This window comes from Gracilinanus agilis, chromosome 4, assembly GCF_016433145.1.
Source record: "Gracilinanus agilis isolate LMUSP501 chromosome 4, AgileGrace, whole genome shotgun sequence".
Taxonomy (NCBI): domain Eukaryota; kingdom Metazoa; phylum Chordata; class Mammalia; order Didelphimorphia; family Didelphidae; genus Gracilinanus; species Gracilinanus agilis.
The window spans coordinates 518,591,850-518,617,658 of record NC_058133.1 but is presented as its reverse complement, the minus strand read 5'-3'; the positions used below and the strand labels follow the sequence as shown (position 1 = coordinate 518,617,658).

Here is a 25,809-nt window from a genome sequence, read left to right as displayed (position 1 = left end):
TTTGACCATATTAAAACAAAAGGGCTGAGCACAGACACAGCCAGTGCAACCAGGAGGAGGAGGGAAGCCCCAAAGTGGGGCCGTGGAACAACCGACGTCTCTAAGAAGGTCTCATTCCCCAAATATGCAGAGAACGAAGTCAAACGTATACTACAAGCTTGAGGCTCAGAGCCGGGATCCGGCCATCCGCCAGGGGTCTGGGGGCACCGGAAGAAGTGAGAGCGGGGAGCCGGGCTCTGGGTGTCCCCGGCCCAGGGGCATCCTCGGGCAGGGAAACGGGGCTCCCGGGGTGGGTGAAATTGTATCTCTTTCGGGTGGGAAAGAAGGTCCCGGAGCGGAGCCTGCAGGCGCGGCCACATGGATACACTGTATCTCAGGACCGGACAGCCACATCCGGGGCTTTACAGGGCTCCGCTCAGCTCTGGAGCGGCAGGACAGCCCTCCCCCAAAAGGCTACCAAAGGAGGCCCCGCCCGCGCCAACACTGGGGACCAAAATGCTGGGTGCTCCTGCTCGAACCCCGGGAACAGGGCGGCCGCTCCAGCTCCCGGAGCCCCTCCCACGTCGGGCCTCCAAGCCTCGGAGACTGCCGCCCCCTTTCCACCATTTCCCAAACTCATTACCCCTGAATTGGCAGCAGGACTGTAGGCGGGGGCTGGAGAGCGAAAGGGCTCTAAGCTCCGAGTGGCAGCAAGAGGTGTGGTCAGAGGGGCCCAGACTTCCCATTTCCCAGAGGCCTCCGCGCCCCCTGAGGTCCTGGGCCGGGCGCTTCCTTCCTTCCGGATCCAGGGTAGGCCGCCCCGCCCTAGGATTGGCTGACCCACACCCCCGCCCCTGGCCTATTTCCCGGGAGGCTGGATTCTGGGGCCTGCAGTCTCTGCTTTTGTCTCGCTCCTGGGCTCCAGGCTTGTTGATATTCAGAGGAAAGAAAGGGGGCGCGGGGGACTCCTGGCTCCTCAGGTCCAAGCAGTGTTTGGCCTTAAACACTTTGGTGGCCGCATAAAGATTCTCTTTCCCTCCTAACCCCTCCCCTCGCCCCTGCAGAAAGTGAGAAGGAATCCGGGCGGGGCCAGGCTCTGGGAGAGCCACCAAAGCTGAAGGGGGAGCGAGAAAAGAGCCACCTGGAGAATACAGTAGAAGAAAGATCCCAACCCCCTCCCCTCCCCCCGCTGGGGGGGGGGGTGTCTCAGGCGAAACTAAGCTATTTCTCCCGGCCAGGTTATTCAGCAGCTGAGGCCAGGGATGGATCTGCTGAACGGATTCCCCCCACCAGGAGCCCTTGGCCAGGAAGAAGGCCCTTAGGCCTGTGGCTGTCAGGAGTCCTTGGCAACATAACGAGGTCTTAGGCAGCTGTCAGGGGAAGGGTAAGGTGGCGGAATCCCGGGGGCGCTGCCTGTCACCCCCTCCACACCCCCTTCGGGCAGGTAAAGGTGAGAAAGTCACTGGGGAAGGTTTGAGAGGAGGAAGCCCGCCCCCTGCAGGCAGGGCCCAGCTGTGGAGGAGGGCGGAGCTCCAGCTGGGCGGGGCCCCATTTCTCTGCTCCAATGGGGGGAAGAGGAGGAGGGGCTTCCCTGCATTGGCCCCGCCCTGGCACTGTCAGCCTGAGGCTGGAGACCCTGGAATTCCTGCTGTGAATGTTTTCCTCAGGGCGCTTCTTGTTCCCTTCTCACTCTCTGCCCCAGTCCAGGCTGGACGACTCCCACATCCGGACTTTCTGTGCCCCCGGATCCCGCCTCCTCCATTTCCCTCCCTTTCCGGGTTCCAACCGCTTCCTCCCTCTTGGCTCCTCTCTCCCCTGCTCACTTCTCTCTTCCTCTCAGCTCTGATCCCAGCAAGCCCATCAGGCTGGAGGACATACTTATAGACAGTTGAAAAAACATTAATTGCTCAAGGGTAGGACGAGCTAAAATAATAAAAATGACCTTTCTACCCAAATTAATTTTCCTATATAGCGCCATATCTATCGAACTACCAAAATTTTTTTACTGAATTAGAAAAAACTATAACAAAGTTCATTTGGAATAACAAAAGATCAAGACTATCAAGAGAAATGATGAAAAAAAATATGAAGGAAAGTGGCCTAGCAGTACCAGATGTTAAACTATACTATAAAGCAGCTGCAATCAAAACGGTATGGTACTGGCTAAGAGACAGAAGGGAGTATCAGTGGTCACTTACTTGGGGTATACAGTGTATGATAAAGACCAGGAGCCTAACTTTTGGGACGAGAATCTGCTGTTTAACAAAAACTGCCGGGAAATTTGGAAAAGAACATGGGAAAGATTAGGTTTAGATCAACATCTCATACCCTACACCAAGATAAATTCAGAATGGGTGAATGACTTGAATATAAAGAGGGAAACTAAATAAGTTAAGTGAACACAGAACAGTATACTTGTCAGATCTCTAGGAAAGGAAAGATTTTAAAACTAAGCAAGAGTTAGAGAAAATTACAAAATGTAAAATAAATGATTTTGATTATATCAAACTAAAAAGCTTGTGCAGAAACAAAAACAATGCAGCCAAAATCAGAAGGGAAACAACAAATTGGGAAAAAATCTTTATAACAAAAAAACTATATACAAGGAGTTAAATCAATTGTATAAAAAAATTAAGCCATTCTCCAGTTAATAAATGGGCGAGGGACATGAATAGGCAATTTTCAGATAAAGAAATCAAAACTATCAATAAGCACACGAGAAAGTGTTCTAAATCTCTAATAATTAGAGAAATGCAAATCAAAACAACTCTGAGATATCACCTCACACCTAGCAGATTGGCTAAAATGATAGAAGGGGAGAATAATGAATGTTGGAGGGGATGTGGCAAAATTGGGACATTAATACATTGCTAGTGGAGTTGTGAACTGATTCAACCATTCTGGATGGCAATTTGGAACTATGCTCAAAGGGCTATAAAAGAATGCCTGCCCTTTGATCCAGCCATACTATTGTTGGGTTTGTAACCCAAAGAGATCATAGATAAACAGACTTGTTTCAAAATATTTATAGCTGTGCTTTTTGTGGTGGCAAAAAACTGGAAAAGGAGGGTATGTCCTTCAATTGGGGAATGGCTGAACAAATTGTGGTATATGCTGATGAAGGAATACTATTGTGCTCAAAGGAATAATAAACTGGAGGAATTCCATGTGAACTGGAATGACCTCCAGGAATTGATGCAGAGCAAAAGGAGCAGAGCCAGAAGAACATTGTACACAGAGACTGATACACTGTGGTAAAATAGAATGTAGTGGACTTCTGTACTAGCAGCAATGCAATTTACCCAGGACAATTCTGAGGAATTTATGGTAAAGAACACTACCCACATTCAGAGGAAGAACTGCAGGAGTGAAAACACAGAAGAAAAACAACTTCTTGAATGCATGGGTTGATGAGGACATGATTGGGGATATAGACTCGAAACTACCACAGCAATGCAACTATCAACAATTTGGAAATAGGTCTTGATCAATGACACATGTTAAAACCAGAGGAAATGCGCATCAGCTATGGGGGGGGGGGAGGTCAGGGGATGAAGGGGAAAGTAAGAGCATGAATCATGTAACCATGTTAACTTTTCTAAAAAATAAATATTACTAAATGTTAAAAAATAATTTTTATTACATTAAATTAAACAGGTTTTGTACAAGCAAAACCAAAGCAATCAAAATTAAATAGGAAGCAACAAATTGGGAAAGAATCTTTATAAGAAAAATCTCTAACAAAGGTCTAATTACTCATTTATAAGGAGCCAAATTAATTGTACAAAAAAGCAAGCCATTCCCCAATTGATAAATTGGCTAGGGACATGAATAAGCAATTTTCAGATTAAGAAATCAAAACTATCAATAAGCACATGAAAAAGTGTTCTAAATTTCTTATAATTAGAAAAATGCAAATCAAAACAACACTGAGGTACCAGCTCATACCTAGCAGATTGGCTAACATGACAGCAAAGGAAAGTAATAAATGTTGGAGTGGATGTGGCAAAATTGGGACTCTAATGCATTGCTGGAGGAGTTGGGAATTGATCCAACCATTCTGGATGGCAATTGGAACTATGTCCAAAGGGTTTAAAAGACTGTCTGTCCTTTGATACAGCCATACCACTGCTGTGTTTATACCACAAAGAGATAATAAGGAAAATGACTTGTACAAAAATACTTATAGCTGCGCTCTTTGTGGTGGCAAAAAATTGGAAAATGAGGTGGTGTTCTTCGATTACCGAATGACTGAACAAGTTGTGGTATCTGTTGGTGATGGAATACTATTGTGGTAAAGGAAACAATGAACTGGAGGAATTTCATGTGAACTAGAATGATCTACAGGAATTGATGCAGAGTGAATGGAGTAGAACCAGGACAACCTCATGCACAGAGACAGATACACTGTGGCACAATCAAATGTAATGGACTTCTCTACTAGCAGCAATACAATGATCCAGGACAATTCTGAGGGACTTATAAGAACGAACTGTGGGAGCAGAAAAACAGAAGAAAAACAACTGCTTCATCAGATGGGTCAATAGGGACATGACTGGGAATGTAGAGACTAAGCAATCACCATAGTGCAAATATGAATAAAATGGAAATAGGTCTTGATCAATGAAGTTTGTAAAACCCAGTGGAATTTTGGCTTTGGTTCTTTGGCTATGGGAGGGGCATGGGAGGAGGAGAGGGAAAGAACATGAATCATGTAACCATAGGAAAATATTCTAAATTAATTAAATAAAATAAAAAAAAAAAATAAAGTTTTTTGGTTTGCCTTGGCCAGTGGACTCTCAGATATTTATTTTGTCTACAGTTATATAAAATGTGATTTCTCTTTCTATCTCTTGCTGTTGGAATTTGTACATAGTATAAGGGACCCTTACCACTCCTGGGCCAAGGACGGTCCCTAGCCCGGATGAAAAAGGAGGAGGGTTGGGCGTGGGGCTAGCAACCCCACCCTGTAAAAACTACATCTGCTAAAGAAACTACAACCTAAAGTGGAGGCAGCTGGGTTAGCTCAGTGGATTGAGAGCCAAGCCTAGAGACGGAAGGTCCTAGGTTCAAATCCAGGCTCAGACACTTCCCAGCTGGGTGACCCTGAGCGACTGTGTGACCCATTGCCTACTGGTTGTGGCCCTATGCTCCTAGAATGGAGTCCCAGGATTAAAAAAAAAATAGGGAAATGCTGATTATATATATACACTATGTATATTTATATATACATATACACATTCATTTTACATTCTGTAATTTTGCTAAAGTTGTTCATTGAAATATTCATATCCAGAGAAAGAACTGAGGAAGTAGAAACACAGAAGAAAAACAATTGCTTGATCACATGGGCTGATTGGGATATAATTCGGGATGTAGACTAAACAGTCACCCTAATGCAAATATTAACAATATGGAAGATGGTCTTGATCAATGACACTTGTAAAACCCAGTGGAACTGCTCATTGGCTACGGGGGGGGGGGAGGGTGAGAGGAGGGGAGGGAAAGAATAGGAATCACATAACCATTGGAAAATATTCTAAATTAATTAAGTAAAGATTTTCAAATAAAAAATCAAATTGTTCATTGAAAAGATAAGTATTTTGTTGGATTCTCTAAGTATACCATCACATTATCTGCAAAGTCATATGTATGTTTCCTCATTGCCTAATTTAATTCCTTCAATTTTTCTTCTCTCATTGCTACAACTAGTATTTATAGTACAATATTGAATATTGGTGGGGATAATGGCTATCCTGGCTTAACTCCTGATCTTATTGGGAAGGGTTCTAGATTATTCCCTTTAAAGATAATACTTGCTGATGATTTTAGATAAATGCTTTTTTGTTTTGAAGAATATTCCATCTACTCCATCATTTTCTATTATTTTTAAGAAAAACAAGTGTTGAATGTTGTCAAAAACTTTTCTTGCATCTATTGAGATAATTATATGATTTCCGTTGGTTTTTGTTATTGATGTGGTCAATTATGCTAATAGTCTCCCTAATATGCAACAATCTTTGCATTCTTGTTATAAAACCCACCTGATCATAGTGTATGATCTTTGTGATATTGCTATAATCTCCTTGCTTGTGTTTTATTAATTATTTCTAGCAATATTCATTAGTGAGATTGGTCTAAAATTATCCTTTTCTATTATTTCTCTGCCTGGTTTAGATATCAACACAATATTTGTGTCATGAAAAGAATTTGATAGTGTTCAGTTCTATTTACCCAAATAGTTTTTATAGTGTAGGTTCTTGATCAAAGGAAGGGTTTTTTCCTTTGAATCTTTCTATGTCTTGTGGAGAAAAAGGTGTATGATTTAATTTCCTACATTCCCTCATTTATCATAAGTAGGAGCATCCCTTAGAGGGAAAAGGCCTGTATTGGAATTGTCTGTGGTTACTGGAATCTGATTTGTTGTTTGGATTGGAGCTACAAGGGTGAGGGAAGGGAGAGGCTGACTGAGAAGTGAGGAGGCAGCACAAAGGGAGGTCGAGTTGGGGGGAGGAGACAAGGTAGGTTGGGTGGGGCTAGTCACGATCTGGGGAAAGAAGGTGGAGAAAGGGAGCAGGGAGGAGGAGGAGGCAAGTGGGGAGGGAGAAGGTGGGGAGAAAAAGAAAGGGGAGGGTCTGGGCCAGTAGGGGAAGGAGAGAGGATGGAGGAAGCAGGGGGAGAAATTGAGAAAGAGGTAGGAAAGGATGTGTTTGGGTAGTGGGCATGGAAAAGCTGGGCAAGAGCAAGGGAGGGCAGGGGGAGGCAGAGACTAGGTAAGCTTAGTAAGGGGGGGGGTATTGAGATGGTACCAAAGGTGGGCTGGGAGAAGAGAGGGGCATGGAAGGGGGAGGGGTAGAAGAAACTAGATCCTGACTTGGATCAAGAGGAGCTGAAGGAGTCAAGCCAGAATAGCCTGCATCTAGAGAATGAATAGCCTCATGGCTAGAGGACACTGAAGGCAGTGTGTCAAGGTTTCAAGTAAACCAGACTATTTTCAGGGGTGGTCGGTTTGGTTGAATTGTCAAGATGTTATGCCCTTAGCATCTCCTTATCGATGGCCTGTTTTCATTCTTTACAATTTTGAAAATCAAATGAGCCATACCTTGGCCAGCTAAAGGATTTTAGTGTCCAGGCTTTGCAGTTTTTTCATCTCCTTTTTAAAGATCCTATTCTCCTTAGGGAGGCCTTGTTCATCCCAACTTCATAATACCTTATGCAATGGAGATGCCTCAATTACTTTACTGGTTTTCTTCATATTCCCCATAATGCAAAAAGGACTTTGTTGACATCTGGTCAAAAGCTACTGCTTTCATTCACAGAATGTATAAAAGTCTCTAGTCTTTCTTCCCTAATGTATTTGGGAAAATTGCTGGGTCTTTCTACCCTATCTGGCTGGGGTTTCTGCTCTATCTGCTGTTGAGGAGGAGCTCAGCAGTGCCCGTGGTAGTAGTCTATTACTGTTGAGAAATTTAAGTAACTAAAGGATCCCACACAACAATATCAATACCCAAGTGAAAAAAGAAAAATTGTAAGACACAATATCCTTTGATTTTATCGTAGAAAGCAACCAAACTATATTGGAATTAAATAAAAAATCAATGCAAGGCAATAGTACTTAATGGTACTAATAATGAAAATACATTTATAATAGCAAGGATAATTTTTAAAAAATCATTATTTTTAAATAACAGATCACTGAAATTGTATGTCCAATTATTTAATATTTCATTAAATTAATTTTTGATTTAATTCAATTTTATTAATAGTTTAAAAATATTTACTTCTATTCAATTTGATTTAAATTAATTTATGTAACTATACCTAATTGTACTTCATATATATGTATATACTTAGAAATCAACTGCAGCTTTTTCCTCTGTTGGTGGCATTGCCCTGACATGGATAGTATGTTGTGCACCATTAGCCGCGTTAGCTGAGAGCAGGGTCCCTCGACTCCCTGTTGGGAAGCTAGAGGTCTGAGGTCAGGGTTGTAAAGTTGAAATATAGTGGTTGGACTTAAATTATGTGAAATAATGTGGTCTCAGATGTTATTATATCTCAAGTCAGAAGTTTACTTACAAAATAGAGGGGAAACAATAAAGTAGAGAAATGTGAGAGGTTAGAGAAAATAACTATACTAGTCCTCAGACAAGAGGGTGGGTAGTGAGTAACTATGAAGCCTCCTCCAAGATGGAAGCTAGTCTCTTAGAAAACTAGAAAGGAGTCAGCTCTTTTGACTCACCCAATCAAGTAATCCAGGAGTCAGAATCCAAGTTGATGTCAGGATCCAAGCCACAGTCTACAGTGAAGTTTCCTTGAAGACTATCTTCAGGAGACACTCGCCATGGGTCAACTTCACCAGACTGACTCAGCTTAAGGGTTTTGTGGCTTTTATGGAGGTTTCCTGTTCCTGCCCCTCTTCACAGGGGCCACTCACAATTTCCAAATTGTCCAGCCCTGCCCAGGGGCAGTGTCTATGGTATTGAGTTGTCACCTCTAAAGGTGTTAATCCTCCTCCAAGGATTCACAGGTGTCTGGGTTGTCATTCAGTTTGGATTCTCCTGTTACTGAGTTAGCACATGGGTTGCAGTCTTCCTTTTCAAGGTGTAAACTCCTACAGTGAGTTTCCCTTTTTTTAGGGTTAAGTATGGGTGTATTTGCTTTTGTTGATTAATTCAAAAGTAGACAAATCACAATCTGTGAGGTAGTAAGTAGGGGTATTTAAGTTATTGTTAACCAAAGTTTTAACTCCAACTAGGCAAAAAGATTAAAGGATTCCCATTTCACAAGTGTAAACTCAGAATAGACAAAACCAAGAATTCCCTTTAACAGGTTCCAGAGGAGATACTTGGTATGGACTGAGGCACTCACAGCTGGGAACGTGGAAGCCCCCCTAGGCTAGTAAGGTGGGTTGACTGGCCTTGATAGTTGTTGCAGGCTTGGAAGCTACTAGCAGAGTGTTGAATAGTGTGGGTGGAGTACTAGGGACCCCTGCTGGGATTCTGCCCCTTGTGATGCTCCATAGGGAGCTGACATTGTAAGATGCTAAATTAGGTTCCAGCTCCAAAGGACCCCTTGCTATGAAGCGGGGAGACCAGACCTGCTCTGCGTACACTGGCTGTAGCTACACAAAGATGCTGGTACCAGATGGAGAAATCTTGCCTGCTCCTCTCTGCAACATAAGCTAAGGCTGGGGCCACCTGGGGGCTTCAAAATGGCTTCAAGAAGGATTACATCATTTAAAAAGCAAGATTTTATTTGACCAAGCCTGAGACCTGTGGCAGCTGTGCCCTTTTCTAGTTGAGTGGGGGATAGCTGGGAGTGGGTGGTGGCTGGTGCCTTGAGTTGATCTGCCCTAGTGTCTATTTTAAAACTCCTCTGAAAATCTTAAAGAAGAGAAGTGAGGCTCCTCTCCATAATGTAAAAACTAAAACTAGAATTATGGTTCTTATTTTTCATAAACTTTATTAGAATTTACTTGGATAGGCAGAAGCAGAGAATTAGAAAAAAATCTTTTATGTTAATAGGTGCTCTCCACATGGCTCGTTCAGCCACCTTCCTCTTGGCCACATCTTCCAGAAAGAGCTCAAACTTCCTTGTCTTCGACCTTTTCTCCTCCCTCTCCCTTCTAGGCCCCTTTAAATTGTGTCCTGTACAAAATCAGTCATATGACCCACACTAGATGATTTCACTAGGATGACGGAGATGCAGGTAAGACCTTCTGTGTGATCCTGGGAGAGGATTCCCTTCACACATTTGGACATCTTGTTTTAAAGGAAATGATAAGTTATTGTTTCCCTTTTTAACCTTGGTTGTATTGGTTTTGTTCATACAGCTTCAAATTTAATATAAAAACAATCCATGATGTAGTTCATGCTATCTATTTCTCATTTGGTCATAAATTCTTCCCTTACCAATTAATTAACCAAAAAGGTAAATTATTCTATGCTCCCTTAATCTTCTCATGGCATTATACTTTAGGTCTACATCGTATTCCCATTTGGACCTTAGTATAGCTTATGACAAATGAGAGTGAATTGTCTGATTTAGAGCAAGGTGAGAGCTCTGTGTGAAAGTCTGAGGTTTCTCTGATGTAGAACAAGAATGGAACTCCATGTAAATGTTTGGCTTTCCACAGTGCTTGCACTCAAAAAGTTTCTCCCCATTGTGCATTCTCTGATGTAGACCAAAGGAGCTCTGACTGAATGGCTTTCCACACTGTTAGCATTAATAAGTTTTCTCAGCAGTGTGGACTCTGATGTACAGTAATGCTGGGGTATTCTGTGAATATCTTTCAACATTGCTTACATTCATAAGGTTTCTCAACAGTATGGTTTCTCTGATGTCGAGCAAGACTGGAGGTTCTACTGAATGTCTTTCCACATTGCTTGCATTCATAAGGTTTCTCACCAGTGTGGATTCTCTGGTGTGCAACAAGACTGGAGGTTCTACTGAATTTCTTTCCACATTGCTTGCATTCATAAGGTTTCTCCCCAGTGTGGATTCTCTGATGTTTTACGAGATCAGATCTCAGTCTGAATGCCTTTCCACATTGCTTGCATTCATAAGGTTTCTCACCAGTGTGGATTCTCTGATGTACAGCAACATAGCAGTTCTCTGTGAATTTCTTTCCACAATACTTGCATTCATAAGGCTTCTCCCCAGTGTGGATTCTCTGATGTGCAGCAAGATAGCAGTTTTCTCTGAATGTCTTTCCACATTGTTTGCATTCATAAGGTTTCTTCCCAGTGTGGATTTTCTGATGATAATTAAGTTTGGAGATCTGTCTGAATGTCTTTCCACATTGCTTGCATTCATATGGTTTCTCCACAGTGTGGATGCTTTGGTGTACAGCAAGACTGTAGCTCTGCCTGAATGTCTTTCCACATTGCTTGCATTCATAGGGTTTCTCTCCAGTGTGGATTCTCTGGTGTACAGCAAGACTGTAGCTACGACAGAATGTCTTTCCACACTGTTTGCATTCATATGGTTTCTCCCCAGTGTGGCTTCTCTGATGTCGAGCAAGATTGGATATTTGACCAAATGTCTTTCCACACTGCTTGCATTCATAAGGTTTCTCTACACTGTGAATTCTCAGATGTACAGAAAGATTGGAGCTGCAACTGAAAGTCTTCCCACAACAATTGCATTCATAAGGTTTCTCCCCTGTGTGGATCCTCTGATGTACAACAAGACTGGAGTTCTTTGTGAATGTATTTCCACACTGTTTGCATTCATAAGGTTTCTCTACAGTGTGACTTCTCAGATGTACAGCAAGACTGAAGCTGCGACTGAAAGTCTTCCCACACTGTTTGCATTCATAAGGTTTCTCACCTGTGTGGATTCTCTGATGTTTAACAAGATCAGATCTCAGTCTAAAAGTCTTTCCACACTGCTTGCATTCATAAGGTTTCTCCCCAGTGTGGATTCTCTGATGTACAACAAGATAGCAGTTTTCTCTGAATGTCTTTCCACATTGCTTGCATTCATAAGGTTTCTTCCCAGTGTGGATTTTCAGATGACAAGTAAGTTTAGAGATCTGTCTGAATGTCTTTCCACATTGCTTGCATTCATGAGGTTTCTCCCCAGTGTGGATACGCTGATGTACAACAAGACTGGAGTTCTTTGCGAATGTCTTTCCGCACTGCTTGCATTCATATGGTTTCTCACCTGTGTGGATTCTCTGATGTTTAACAAGATCAGATCTTAGTCTAAAAGGCTTTCCACACTGCTTGCATTCATAAGGTTTCTCCCCAGTGTGAATTCTCTGATGATAAGTAAGATAGCAGTTCTCTGTGAATGTCTTTCCACATTGCTTGCATTCATAGGGTTTCTCTCCAGTGTGGATTCTCTGGTGTACAGCAAGACTGTAGCTACGACAGAATGTCTTTCCACACTGTTTGCATTCATATGGTTTCTCCCCAGTGTGGCTTCTCTGATGTCGAGCAAGATTGGATATTTGACCAAATGTCTTTCCACACTGCTTGCATTCATAAGGTTTCTCCCCTGTGTGGATTTTCTGATGTACAGCAAGACTGGAGTTTTCTGTGAATGTCTTTCTACATTGCTTGCATTCATAAAGTTTCTCTTTAGTGTGGATTCTCTGATGTATAGCAAGTTTGTGTCTTTGCCTGAATGTCTTTACACATTGCTTCCATTCATCAGACTTTCCCTCAGAATTGATTTTTTGATGTTCAGTATGGGATGAATTTTGAGATTCAACACAGAATTCCCTGCAAGCTATGCTATATGGAACATCACTCATGAGTCTTTGCTGGTATGTTTCTCCCACAAAAGGGTTCATCTCTGTTGGAGTTGCCTTCATTTCCAGTCTGATATGTCCTTCTAAAAGAAACAATCAGTAATACATACCTGCATAGTCATGTATACACACAAATAACCATATCTCCTTTCCTCCACTGACAGTACATAAACTGTTTAACATCCTATTTCCTCAAGTAAGAAGAAGCCTTCCAACTAAAATGTACAGAATCCATCCTTTAAAAATGCCATTACGGGGGCAGCTGGGTTGCTTGGTGAATTGAGAGCCAGGCCTAGAGACAGGAGGTCATAGGTTCAAATCTGGCCTCAGACACTTCCCAGCTGTGTGTCCCTGGACAAGTCACTTGACTCCCATTTTCTAACCTTACCATTCTTCTGCCTTGGAGCCAATACACAGAATTGACTTCAAGATGGAAGGTAAGGGTTTTAAAAATACATTAAAAAATAAAAAAAAATCCATTACATCAAAGCTAAAGAACAATTTAATTTAAAAAGTCTCCCATATAATCGAATTGTGTCTTCATAAAAAAAATCTGTCATTTTGGCCAGGCTGTCATTTTTACATTCTCATACCATGACCTCAGAATGGTCTTCTGGCGTGGTGTGACTTGACCCAAATCCTGAAAGCTGAAACCAAATTTTGTGACTGGGTATGCTCTGTCCACAGTATGAGACAATTCATTTTCAATCTTTCTTTTTGCTTTCATTTCCATTGTCTACATATTCAATCCTATCTTCATAGGTATGATATCACTGGGTGTATGTGCATTAACTATTCCTGTTATTTCCTGATCTAGCTTATCTGTAAGCATTATGTAATTTCCTTCATGATTGCTTTCAACTTTATTATTTTCTTACAGTATCTGAGATCAGAGGAAGAAAATCCAACCATCTTTTTTGCATTTACCCAAAGTATAAAAGATTTTGTTCTGTTCTCTACTTCTTGAGAATAGCTATTACTTTTCTTTAAGTGCCTCTTTTCAGTACCATCAAGTTCTTCTATTAAATACAATTTAAACAGACATGGGATTTCCCATGTTTCAAAATATGTCTTATACAGTAACTTGAATCCATTGTCCTTTTCTAAGGAAATGGGGTTGCAGGTTCCATTATTTGTCCTTTTGCCCCTTCCCATTTAGTCATTAGGACTTGAGCTAAAAATTAGTTACTGTCACCGTAAGCAGTAAATAATGGCCCAATTTTGTTAAAACTGATTTTTATTTTGGACAATATTTCAAACATAATGTTTCTCCCCCTGCGGTGTTTTCAAATAACCCTAAACAGCAATATGATGTTTTCCGGGTGCATTTATGACATAAAACTCTGACTGCTTCTGATTAAGTGTAACATATTCTTTTAGTTTTAGTTTCTCGACTTGACATCAAATTATTTCCAAGGTTCCAGGAAGGTTGGCCATTCTTGCTCATAGGCAAGCACAGACTCTCCTTGGCTGCCATTATGTATTAATACTTGTCCCATTCCTGGATTACCCTTACATGAATGAGATGTTATTTGGGTTTGCATTCTTGCAGCAGAGAGAGCATGGTCTTTTTTAACTCTGGTCAGTAGATGTGTTGAGTAGAGACTGTTATGAAATCCTCATTGACCACAATCTTTTTACAAAAACAATCCTTCAAGGGCCACTCACTGCAATACTATGATTGTTTTCTTGTTCTTCTGGCTGGGAGCTTCTTTTATTTAAATCTTTTTTAAATTTATTTTTATGTATTTTTCCATGGTTACATGACTCATTTTCTCTCCATCCCCTCTTCCCTCATCTCTCCTGGAGCTGACAAGCAATTCACCTGGGTCATACATGTGTTACCCCTTGATATCTATTTCTATATTATTCATTTTTGTAATAATCTTTTAAAACCAAAACCCCCAATCATGTTCCTATATAAACAGGTGATCAGTCATATGTTTTGCTTTTGTATTTCAACTCCCAAAGTTTTTTCTCTTGATGTGGATGGCATTCGTTCTCAAAAGTCCCTCGGGATGGTCTTCGATGATTACATTGCTATTGGCAGGAAAGTCATAGGGTCATGCCACAATGTTTCAGTTTCTATGTACACTGTTCTCTTGGTTCTGCTTGTTTCACTCCACATCAGTTCATGGAGTTCTTTCCAGTCCTTATAGAAATCCATTGATTGATCATTCCTTGTAGTATCATAGTATTCCAACACCATCATATACCACAATTTGTTCAGAAATTCCCCAGCTGAGGGACACACTCTCGTTTTCTAATTTTTTGCCACCACAAAGAATGTGGCTATGAATATTTTTGCACAACCTTCTTTTATTTCTTTGAGGTACAAACCAGTAGTTGTATTGCTGGATTAAAGGGCATGAATTCTTTGGGCATAATTCCAAATTGCCTTCCAAGAATGGTTGGATCAATTCACAGGAGTTCTATCTTCTGATATAAATTTTATGTCTCCTCCCTTTTTTTTTAGAATTTTAAATAATGTGCAGGACCTCCATTCACATCAAGCTTCAGACATCTCTTAGATCTTGGACAAGTCACCTAGCCACTAATTGCCTGATAAAAGAATCTGCTGGGTCAGGAAATAGTGAATCACTCTGGAATCCTTGCAAAGAAAACTCCTGGACAGCAGTAGTCCATGAGATCAGGAATAACTAGGCACGACTGAAGAACAACATTTTTTAACACACAACTGTTATTTAATATTTTTTTGTTGAACTGAAGACATTATTGAAACAGAAAGAAATGAGCCAAGAGTCTGAAAAACTGGAACTTGGATCTTGAAATCACTTGAACGGGGTCAGTTCCCTCACCTTTAAAATGGGGTTAGTGTCCGTCACATAATCTCTTAGTGTTTGCTTTGGCAGCATATATACTAGAACATTTCTGAAAGATTGATTGGAGGATCATGTGAGATGATAAGTAATGTATCTGTGTGGCATAAGTGTGAAGTAGACAACTTGAAACACCTACAAAGTTCTCAGATGCTATCCAATTTAGTATGAGACATCGATGGGGGTAAATGAGGTCCCCACCTGTTAGGGGACTGCCATTTTATTCCAATCTGAAAAAAAAGAGAACCATGGTCTTTACAAGCACCTAGCTAACATTTAGGATTCTACATTCTTGCAGAAAAATTGAGCCAGTTTCTGTGGGTTTCCTTTTATGAACATGAGTGGTATACAGTTGGGGTTCCAAATATGTTGCTTCCAAGCTTTCCTAAGGACTTACAATGGCAACGAAGAGTCTGTATTTTGAGTAAATGCTCAGGAGACAAGAATTTGGGAATCCAGTGTTTATTTGCATATGGTTTATCATGAGACATTTTAATGAAGCAAATCTTCATGACAGAGGCAGTAACTATTGCAAGAACTTGTCTGTGGCCCTATCCACTTCCATCACTTCTTAGGAAAATGCTACTTGTGGATATATTCATCTTCTTTGGAATCGAAATCTTCATCCAAAGAAGCTGATGCCTTCTGTACTAGGTATCTGGCTTCCTCTTCACTGCAACAGAAAGGGCTACCTCTTATCTCCACATTGACACATGATCAACTTCTTCATGAAACAAAGCTTTCCATCATTTGTGGAAAGATTTGATAACTTGATGAGCAAAACCCTTGTCTTTAAACTATCCTTTGAAAGCAAATGTATTTTCTGGTTTCCCAACCAGCATGTTATAAAATTGGAACCAGTCCACTGTCACCTCGAGATAATTTGGTTTATCTCTCTACAGAACATATTGATGTTTGAAGCTTCTGGGTCATCCATGCTAATAGCAATTAAATTCCAATCTGTCTCATCCCCATCAATAAGAGTAAAAATTCCAAGAGTCTTCACCTGGATAATGTTGCTAGGACCATGAACCATGGAGCCTATTTCACAAATGTCAAGGGGGTCATTATCGCTATGGCAGTTGGTGCAGGACTGTATATGATGAGGGGTTTCACAGGTCTGAAGAAGGTACCCATAATTCCATATATAACCCTTGTGAGGGGAGATATTTGCCACATAATATAGCTTGGCTTTATATCTTGTTTGATGGGATTCAATGGCTCCTTGGTGTCAATCTCTATTTTAGCATATGTCCAATGAGGTATTTCTAGATCACATTAAATACTTCCTCATGCACAGCTGGTCCAAGTTTTCTGTGTAGGAATGTGATTTTCTTCTTTAGATTCAGGCTTCAGAGGAATATCATGAAAGGGAAGATGTAGTGACTAGCTACATTCTTTTTTTTTTTTTTTTTTTTTTTTTTTTAACCCTTGTACTTCGGTGTATTGTCTCATAGGTGGAAGACTGGTAAGGGTGGGCAATGGGGGTCAAGTGACTTGCCCAGGGTCACACAGCTGGGAAGTGGCTGAGGCCGGGTTTGAACCTAGGACCTCCTGTCTCTAGGCCTGACTCTCACTCCACTGAGCTACCCAGCTGCCCCAACTAGCTACATTCTTGAAGTAGAAGCGGGATTGGTGGGAGTGTGGGCTGCCCCATTCTCCCGTGGGGCATCCTTGGCGGTAGTAACTGGCAGGAACACCCAGCCCAGGCCTTGTTCCTAGAGCCCAGGAGCAGCCACCTCGGCCCGGGCTGGGAGGTTCTTAAAAGCACTGGTTGACAACACAGGTTAGTTATTGAACAGTTTCAGAGAGTGTGTAGCTAATTTGCCAGTGGTAGAATAAATGAAATTCCATCCTTACAAAGGATTTGATTGATCACTTGTTTATATGGGTATATGATTGGGGTTTTGTTTTAAAAGATGACTCTATTACAAAAATGAGAATATGGAAAAGGGTATCAAGGGATACCACATGTATAACCCAGTGGAACTGCTTGTCAGATCTGGGAGAGGGGAGGGAAGAGGGGATGGAGAGGAAATGAATCATGGAACTTTGGAAAAATATTTCAAAATTTAAAAAAAATTTTAAAAGGTGATTCTGCAGATAAACATTGTTTTTTTTTTAAAAAGTGATACATGCCATTAATCTCCAAGTACATTAAATCATTTAATAGATTACTTGTCATAAGTCAATGGAAAAACAAATCTTTCACCTGGTAGGTAGCAATTTTTTTGGGTGGCTGGTTAGAAAGCTAAAACCAAAAAAGAATTTTCACCCCTCAGTAAGAAATTCTCTATTTTTTACCTCATAGAGATGCTGGCATTTCATGATCTTCTTCTTACAAATCCCCATACAGGAAGGATGTTGTATTCTAAATCTACCTCATGATCTTGCTATTACTTTTAACCATGGACACAACAAAGGAGCTCTGTCTCACTCTCCTCAACTATAAAGAGGGATGTCATAATATCAATTAACTCATAGGGTTCCTATGAGGATCAAATGAGAAAATATTTATAAAGCATGGGACACATAGTAAGGGTCATATGCAAACTGTAGCTTTTATTTTTCATTATAATTTTGATTATTTCCTTTTTTGATTGTTTTTCTTCTTAAACATCTTCTTTACTCTATTTCCTTATTTCCCTATTGAATTAAATGCATTTCTATTCCCCAACACTCTTTTTGCCCTGGATCATCTCAGAGGGAGATTCAGGATCTGTTGCTTCTTTTTAAACCATCTCCTTGTTGGGATCCTGGATTGTGAGCTCCAGGACAGCCCAGACTGGGGTTGTCCTTCCTTTGTATGCTAAGGGCTTAGCACAGTTCATAGAACCTATTTTATATTTAATCTGTGTTTACTGGCTGGGCCCAGGACTTATGTCAGGCCCGATCTGTACTAGGATCCTTACATTCTGGTCTCTCTCCTGGAGTGCAAATGCCTGCTATGGCCTCAGCCCTGTTTCTCTCTCTTTCTGGCCCTTATTTCTCAAGAGTCAACAGTAACTCTGCTGGAACCTGAGCCGACCCAATCCTAGACATCCCAGAGGCTTCTCTCTAGGCTCTCATCTCCCTAAACTGAGATGGTGTAATCACCTGATTGTCCAAAAACAGGACAAAAATTGAGCCCCATATATCAGGAAAGGACATTGGTTGATGATTTAGGTAAGCTTAGCCTTTGGATTGCTTTCAAGGAAAGCAGCAGTCTTGAGCCCTACTGATGTTCTGCAGGTCAGTGGACAGGAGGAAAATCAGGAAACCAGCTGCCTGGCTTCATTCTATATTGAGTCTCCCTGATCTCAGTTGGGTCCTCACCATGGCAATGCAAATCTGTGACGTCTCCCTCATAGATTCCCTTTGCCACCCACCACAGCAGCATTCAAATATTTCCCTGGTCTCCAGCTCTCCCTTATGGCTTTCTTCCACCCTCTGTCTCACCTTCTGAGCTTAGAACTTGGCCTCATATTTCACTGAATAAAACCTGGACCTCTCTGCAGAGCTCTCTTATCTTCCACCTCTTTTTCCTTTTTGGCCTCAAGATCAGAGGAAAAGGTCATCCTTCTCTTGGCTAAAGAAAATCCCTTTACATGTTGAAAGCATTCTATTTCACTCCCTCATCTAAATCTAGCCTATACCTCCCTGCAGGGCCCCCATTGTTCTTTCCTTTTCAGTCTTTCCAACACTAATGGAGTAATGATTCTGTTCCTCTGGAAACCAAGAAACCATTCCTCCCCAATACTCCAAACACTCTCACTTGATGTGTTCATCCCCCTGAGATACTGTCCAAAGTCTTTCCTCAGGTTCAGAATTAAACTGCTAGAGATGGTCATTTGCAGTGAGTGGTGCCAATGCTTCTTTCTCCCTTGACTGTACTTTGGGCTTACTATCCTCAATCTGGCCTCCTGGACTCCAAACTGAAACACATTTTCCATAGTTTTCTTCTCTTTAGAGCTTTCCTTCTCTTGATTCACTGCACTGGATTTAGTATCTAAAGGGTTTCTACTGAATTGTCACCATGCTGTCTGCTCCAGCACCTGGCGAGCTCCATGAGAGCAGTGGATGTCCATTGCATCCCTTTCTGTCCCCTATAACTTACACCAGGACCTGGCACAGAGCAAGCACTCAAGACATGTTTCTGGATAATAAAGACCTCAGAGTGGATAAGCTAACCCCTTTTGATATCTGTAGGAGACTTCAATCCCAAAAATTACTTCATAGTGGGTAACAGACCGATCTCCTAAAGAGAGCTGAGAGGAAATGAAGTCCAATAGTCTTATCTTATCGATAAGTAAACTGAGGCTCAGGAATGCAGTGACTTGCCCAGGGAGCCTCTTCTAAAACCACTGAAAAAGAATTCCAAATCAGGTCCTACAGCCCCCAAATCTAGCTCTGGCTTCACCAGAGTACACAGAAGCCTCTGGTCATCCCAGCTCTCACATACCTCTTTCCCCCTCACTCACCTGTGCAGCAGCTCCTCAGGCCTTCCTGCTCCAGCATCCATGGACTTTCCTTCTGCTCCAAATATGAGAGCACAACTTCTGGGGGGGCTGGAAGCCCTGAGAATGGGGAATCAGTCAGAGAAGAGGATGTTCTGAGAAGCTCATCATTGAATTCTCTTGAAAGGTGGGGGAGTCCAGTGATTCCACTCAGAGACTCTCTCCATGGGGTTCCCACAGGAGTCTGCCCTCCACCATCAATGAACTGTGATGCAGGAGGAACCCAGGGGAGGATGTGCCTGCTACCCTGTTGGGGGACCTGGAATGTTGCTCTGGTTCCTTCTAAAGCCCTCAGACACAGGGATCGGCTTTTGTCTCATCATCCTGCCTGCTCCTCACTCCATGACACCTCTAAGAGCCAATGCTGTCTCTCAGCCAGTGCTTTTGTCCTGACAATGACAAAGGGGTGCAAGCAGGGCTTGTGGGAGGCTTATGGGCCTCCTAGAGGAAAATCTCCACAGCATTTAGTGTGGGGAAAGGATGGGGGAGAAGTTCAGGGAACCAGTCTGGAAGCAGAACAATTGATTCTGGTGCATTTTTTGTAGCGAAGGCTGAATTCAGTCAATAGTTTTTTCTGTTACCTGGTAGTTAGAAGGGACATAAACAGGGACCTGAGCTGAGAAGTAGAAAGGCCTCAGTTAAAACTGGCCCCAAACAGCTTCTATATGTGTGCCTCAGATCAAGCCACTTAACTGATTCTCTGTTTCCTCAACTGTAAAATGGGGATAACTGTGTCACAAAATTTGGAAGATGAAGGTGAAGAAGAAGTGCTATAATATTACAAAGAAAACCCTTGGCAGAGCACTTGGCCAAGAGCAGATCATTATGAAGGTTTCTTCCCTTCTTTCCCTTTCTCACCAAGCTCTGCTGGAGTCTTAGGGCAATAGGAGGGTAGACTAAGGACAACCCTGCTCTGCTGGGGTCATTTAGGAGGTATGAACTAGAGAAAAATTTCCCAAATAGTGGATCCACTCTAAAGAAGAAGAGGGTAGATGGAAAACACTTCCTAATAGTTTTCCCAGATGGGTTTGGGAGACACAATCCCGGAGCAGGGAGAGGTAAGACAGAATCAGCTCTGAGATTACTTCAGCCTCTGAGATTATTCCACACAGATTTGATCTTAGACTTCAGAAGCTTCAAAGGGATCCTCCAAGGTCCCATTACACAATGCAAAGTCCTTTTACAGGAGAACCAGGCAGCAGGAGGGCCCTGGCTCTGGGACTCAGCATAGGAGCACTTGTCCCTTCTTCATGACTGAAAACTGCTCCCAACCCCATCTCCTGCTGAGAATCATATTCCCTTGGACGGCAGACCCAGGCAGCAGGGAGAGGCTCCTTACCCACAGAGAGCATGTTCCAGGCATTCTCCAGCATCACCTCCTTGTACAGCTCCTTCTGGGGAGGGGACAAGAGGCGCCACTCCTCCCTCGTGAAGTCCACAGCCAGATCCTGGAATGTCACCACCTCCTAGAGCAACCCAAGGCAGAGCACAGAGGGCTGAAAGTTACATCACAATGAAGAGCCCACCTCTGGTCAGTTACAGGAAGAAACTGACCCACAGAGAAGGGAGGGGCCCAAAGGTCCCGCCCTTTGTCAGTGTCAGAGTCAGCACTAGAAGCTGAGTCTGTAAGAGCCTGATGGAGGTCTGAGAGAAGCAGCTCTAGGATGCTCCGGAACAATGCTGAGGAGTTTCTAACTATGGTGTGAAGGGAAATGTCATGGGGACCTCCATTGTACCTTTGATCCCAAGGGCCCCAGCAGTGGGAGGAAGGTGTCACAGAGTCACATGTCTGCTGCCCTGCCCTGGGGAGTCAGTGTCAGTGTGAGTGTCCAAGCACCAACCTGCCAGAGATATGCAGGGAGGAGCTGGGCATGGAAAAGGCAATAGAAGGAAGGAGAGGAGGCTTTTTTACCTCTCCATTGGAAGTAACGGGCTATCTGGGCTGGGGGTTTCTCTCTGAGCTTTCCTTATCTCTCTCTCTCTCTCTCTCTCTCTCTTTTTCTTTCTTAAATCCTTAACTTCTGTGTATTGGCTCCTTGGTGGAAGAGTGGTAAGGGTGGGCAATGGGAGTCAATTGACTTGCCCAGGTTCACACAACTGGGAAGTGTCTGAGGTCGGATTTGAACTTTCCTTATCTCTTGATCTCCTGCAAGCCCAGCCTGACTGAGTTGAATGAAGAAAGAGATCTAGAAAGGTGACACCTCTGTGTCTGTCTGTCTCTGTCTGTCTATCTCTACCTAACTCTCTACTTCTATGAAACTCTCTGTCTTGACTAATAAATATTTATAAAACTTGGTAATAAGCATCCAGATCAATTTTTAATTATAACACTATGGAACGCATCTCCCTGTGAAATCATGGCAAAAGTCTGTGTTCTAGCTGGCAGCTGTGTGGATCTGTGGAGGAGAAAAGAGAAGGTGAGGTCAAAGTTCTTCCTTGGTAGAACTTAGAAGTGATACCTTCTCAAGCAAAATCTGTGAAGAATTTGTCAGAGTCTGTTCAGTACAGGGTATTCTGGAAGGAAGAGAGTTCTATGGGATGCCTTCAAAGAGAACAAAACTAAAGAAAAGATCTAGTTTGTTTTCTGCATGACTGAAATCAAGTTGGATCTGGATGAAAACATGAGTAGTGCTCTAAAGAGATGTCATTATAATCTGGACTCAAAGGAATGATCTGGGATGCTTTCCAGCCAAGTGAAGGAGACTTGGCTGTTGTGACATTCAGGGCTTGAAATTCTCCTTGGTAAGATGGGTCACAGCCAAAGCCTTTACTTTATGACTGCTTTCATTTTTATATAGCATATATTCCTTAATTATATTTCATTACACAAAAAAAACTATGATGGAGAAGGGAAAATTACTTTTTCAATAAAATAATTAGTTTGGGTTTTGTTTTAGCTAATTCATGAGAAAAAAATATTGCCACTATCTTTCTGAGGAAGAAATGATCTAAACATACACCTAGAATTCTAGAAACTTCAAAGGACAAGCGTCAAGATAATGAGTTAAAGAGGTTTATACCTGACAGCCTATATAAAGAGGAGGTTGGTTAGATCTGAAAATACCCTGACACTATGGAGGGGCCACTTATATTTCCTAACTATTCTATGCATAACATATGTTTGGCCAATGTTCCTGGAATTGGATGTTTTTTCATTTTACTCCCTTTATTCTAGGATTTGACTTCTGAACAACTGAAGAATTTCTGACTCTCTTATGCTTTTTCAGATTGCCAAGAATTTATAAATCTTTTCTTTCGCTCTAGGATCTCTTGAATTATTCTTCTTCACTGCAGAGTATTCACTGTGTGGGTTCTTAGCAAAGAAAGGCAGTCTTTTTAGGGACTGATAACTGATCTTTAGTTAATTCCATGTCTCACACTTAACAATTGCTATTTCAAACATCTTTCCTTCTCATACCTCCCACATCCATCCATCATGACCAGGGTGTGAGGTCATGAACTCCAAACTCCTTTCATATGGAAAATGAATCTCAAATATCTTTATTCTCAGCTTTATCTACTTTTTGGGTCTCCTCTGACCAATTTTTCCACCATTCCCCTGATGTGGGCACCTTCTCTCCACCCAAAACCCTTTTCATCCCTCTTTTGTGTATTCTCTTCCTCTGTTAGGTTGTTACAACCCTCAGGTGAAGAGAATATACCGACAAATATGGACACAAAGCAAGCTCTGATTAGTAGAAACAGGGAAGAATGAAAAGAATGAAGGCACTGATGGAGAGGGATGAGGGAAAGTTTTCCTGTAGAACCATTTTAGTTGGAACTTACAGGATGTTCAAAAGGGTCAATATTCTGAACTGTGGAGGAAAACTATTCCAGGCATGTGGTAAATACATAAAAAATGTCTGAAGTTAGAGGCAGCTAGGTCCCATAGTGGATAGAGTGCCAGATCTGGAGGCAGGAGGACCTGGGTTCAAATGTGACTTCAGACACTTCTTAGTTGCATCTTAACTTAACTAAACCCCGATTGCCTAACTCTTGTCCCTCTTCTCTCTTAGAACTGATTCTAAGATGGAAGATATGGGTTAAAAAAAATAAACGACTTTTTCATTTGGGGCAGATAGGTGACTCTGTGAATAGAAAACTAGAACTAGAGTCAGGATGTCCTGGGTTCAAATCTATCCTCAGATACTTCTTAACTATATTACCTTGGGTAACACTCTTATCCCAACTACCTATCTCAAACCCATCTGCTGCCTTGAAACAGGTGCTGAGCATCAATTCTAAGACTGAAGGGAAGGAATTTTTTTAAGTCTGCAGCTGAAGGAATGCAGGAGGCCACTGTCCCTGGATTCAAGAATACAGATTGAGGATTAACATATAAGACAGGAAAGAAGGGCTTTGAACACCAAACAGAATGTTATGTATATGATCCTGGAGGGAATAGGGAGCCACTGAGGTGTGTGGGGTAGAGGAGTGACACAATCAGAACTACGTTTAGGAAAATCACTCTAGTAGCTGAATGGAGGAGGCCTTGGAGTGGGGAGAGCCTGGTGCAGAGAGAGCCAGCAGCAGGTTGTCTTTCTAGTCCAGGAGGGAGTTGATGGGGGCCTCCAGCAGGATGACAGGGACACAGGACAGAAGGTGAGCATTGGAGAGATGTTCCAAAGGTGAAACTGAAGGTGCCATATTGGATAGGTGGGTAAGAGACAGGGAGGAGTCAAGGGGGGCTCCCAGGCTTTGAGCCTGAGGGATGAGGAGGATACAGATAGAGAGAAGGTGGGGGTTCTGTCTAGGAGAGAGAGAGCAATGTCTGGTTGGGACACATTGAGCTCAAGATGTCTGCTGGTCATCTAGCATGAAATCCCTGTAAGGAAAGGAGAAATGCAGGACTGGATGTCAGCACAGACAATGTAGATCTGAGACTCATTAACAGAGAGATGGTGATGGTGGCTGATGAGATCACCAAGTACAGAAGTCCAAAGGGAGGAGAGCAGAGGGCCAAAGAAAAGGGCTGGGGGTGCTCCATCACCCTAACCCTGTCCCTGCTGTTACAGATCTAGAGGAGGAGCCAGAAAAGAGAGAGAATCAGAGGTTGGACAGGTAGGAGCTAACTCAGGACAGAGAGAGAGAGAGAGAGAGAGCCGAATCCTAAAAACCAAGAGAGAAGAGAATATCGAGGAGGAGAAAGAGGGTCAAAAGCATCAAAGACTGCACACAGGACTGAGAGGAGGAGGACTGAGGAGGTGGTGTCTGTCATCTCAGGAAGAGAAGAGCATACAGGGCAGGAGGTATGGTAGAGGGGAAAAAGCCTGAAAAGATGAAGAAAGTTAGAAGGCCTTAGCCTGGAAGTGTAATTGGGTTCCACTCATGCATGTTCTTCTTATGAGTAAAGGGAGATGAGGACTCACACTGAGGCCAGAGAGATTTAGTGCTGTGAGGCTACAACCTGGGCTGGGGCTTGGGGGTGTCCACTGTGGCACTTGGAGGACTAGGATAGCTTTGACCAGGGACCAGATTTCCAGGCAAATGTAAAAGAAAATAAAGAGGCTAATTGTGACAAGGGAAAGATGAAATGACTGAGGAACCAAAGTTCTGATATTCTGAGTACATCCATTTATTAAAGCAATGTATGCTGACTACCTGACCAATCAGGACCTGGCTTAGGGCTGGACCTCAAAATTGGGGGGGAAAGTGATTTATATACCTTCAAACAGATGAATTCAATAAGACCAATGAATGAAAAAGAAACACTCCAATATTACTCTAATTGGAGAAAATATTAGGGGCTTTCCAAGGTGGGAGGGGGAAGAGTGAAGAGATGAAGTTCCCTGAAAAAGGGCTCCCACTGCTTCCTGATATCTGTAAACAATCAAAGGAACATGGAAACCATAAACGACTGACCAATATGGATTCATTTTGAAGATAAGACACAGTGAATGCCTGAGACATACAATTAGGAGAAAAGTCCTTCCATCAGTCTCAGGATCTGACTCTATTTCTGGTCAATCTAATCATGGGCTTTCCATGTATTTGGAATAATATTTTATTTGCTCCCTAATACCATGTAAAAATTTCTAACGTTCATTTTTTAAAAAATTGAGTAGCAAATTCTCTCCCTTACCCCTGCCCAAGAGAGTAAGCAATCTGATCTAGACTTCACATGTGCAATCATGTAAGATATTTTTCCATATTAAGTCATTTTGAGGAAGGAAGGAAGGAAGGAAGGAAGGAAGGAAGGAAGGAAGGAAGGAAGGAAGGAAGGAAGGAAGGA

The 25,809-nt window shown here is 42.2% G+C and overlaps 1 protein-coding gene and 1 pseudogene across 1 annotated transcript; both read right to left on the bottom strand.

Moving 5' to 3' along the window:
• Positions 1-401: 401 nt before the first annotated feature.
• On the bottom strand, positions 402-11,977 carry LOC123246919 (zinc finger protein 2-like; the record flags this gene model as incomplete). Its single annotated transcript, XM_044675694.1, has 3 exons — positions 402-1,093; positions 10,288-10,995; positions 11,584-11,977. Coding segments are annotated over 3 exons (1,794 nt in total), but the record flags the coding sequence as incomplete, so codon positions are not given.
• A 3,799-nt stretch (positions 11,978-15,776) lies between these two features.
• LOC123246918 overlaps positions 15,777-25,809 on the bottom strand; it is a 12,988-nt pseudogene continuing 2,955 nt past the window's right edge.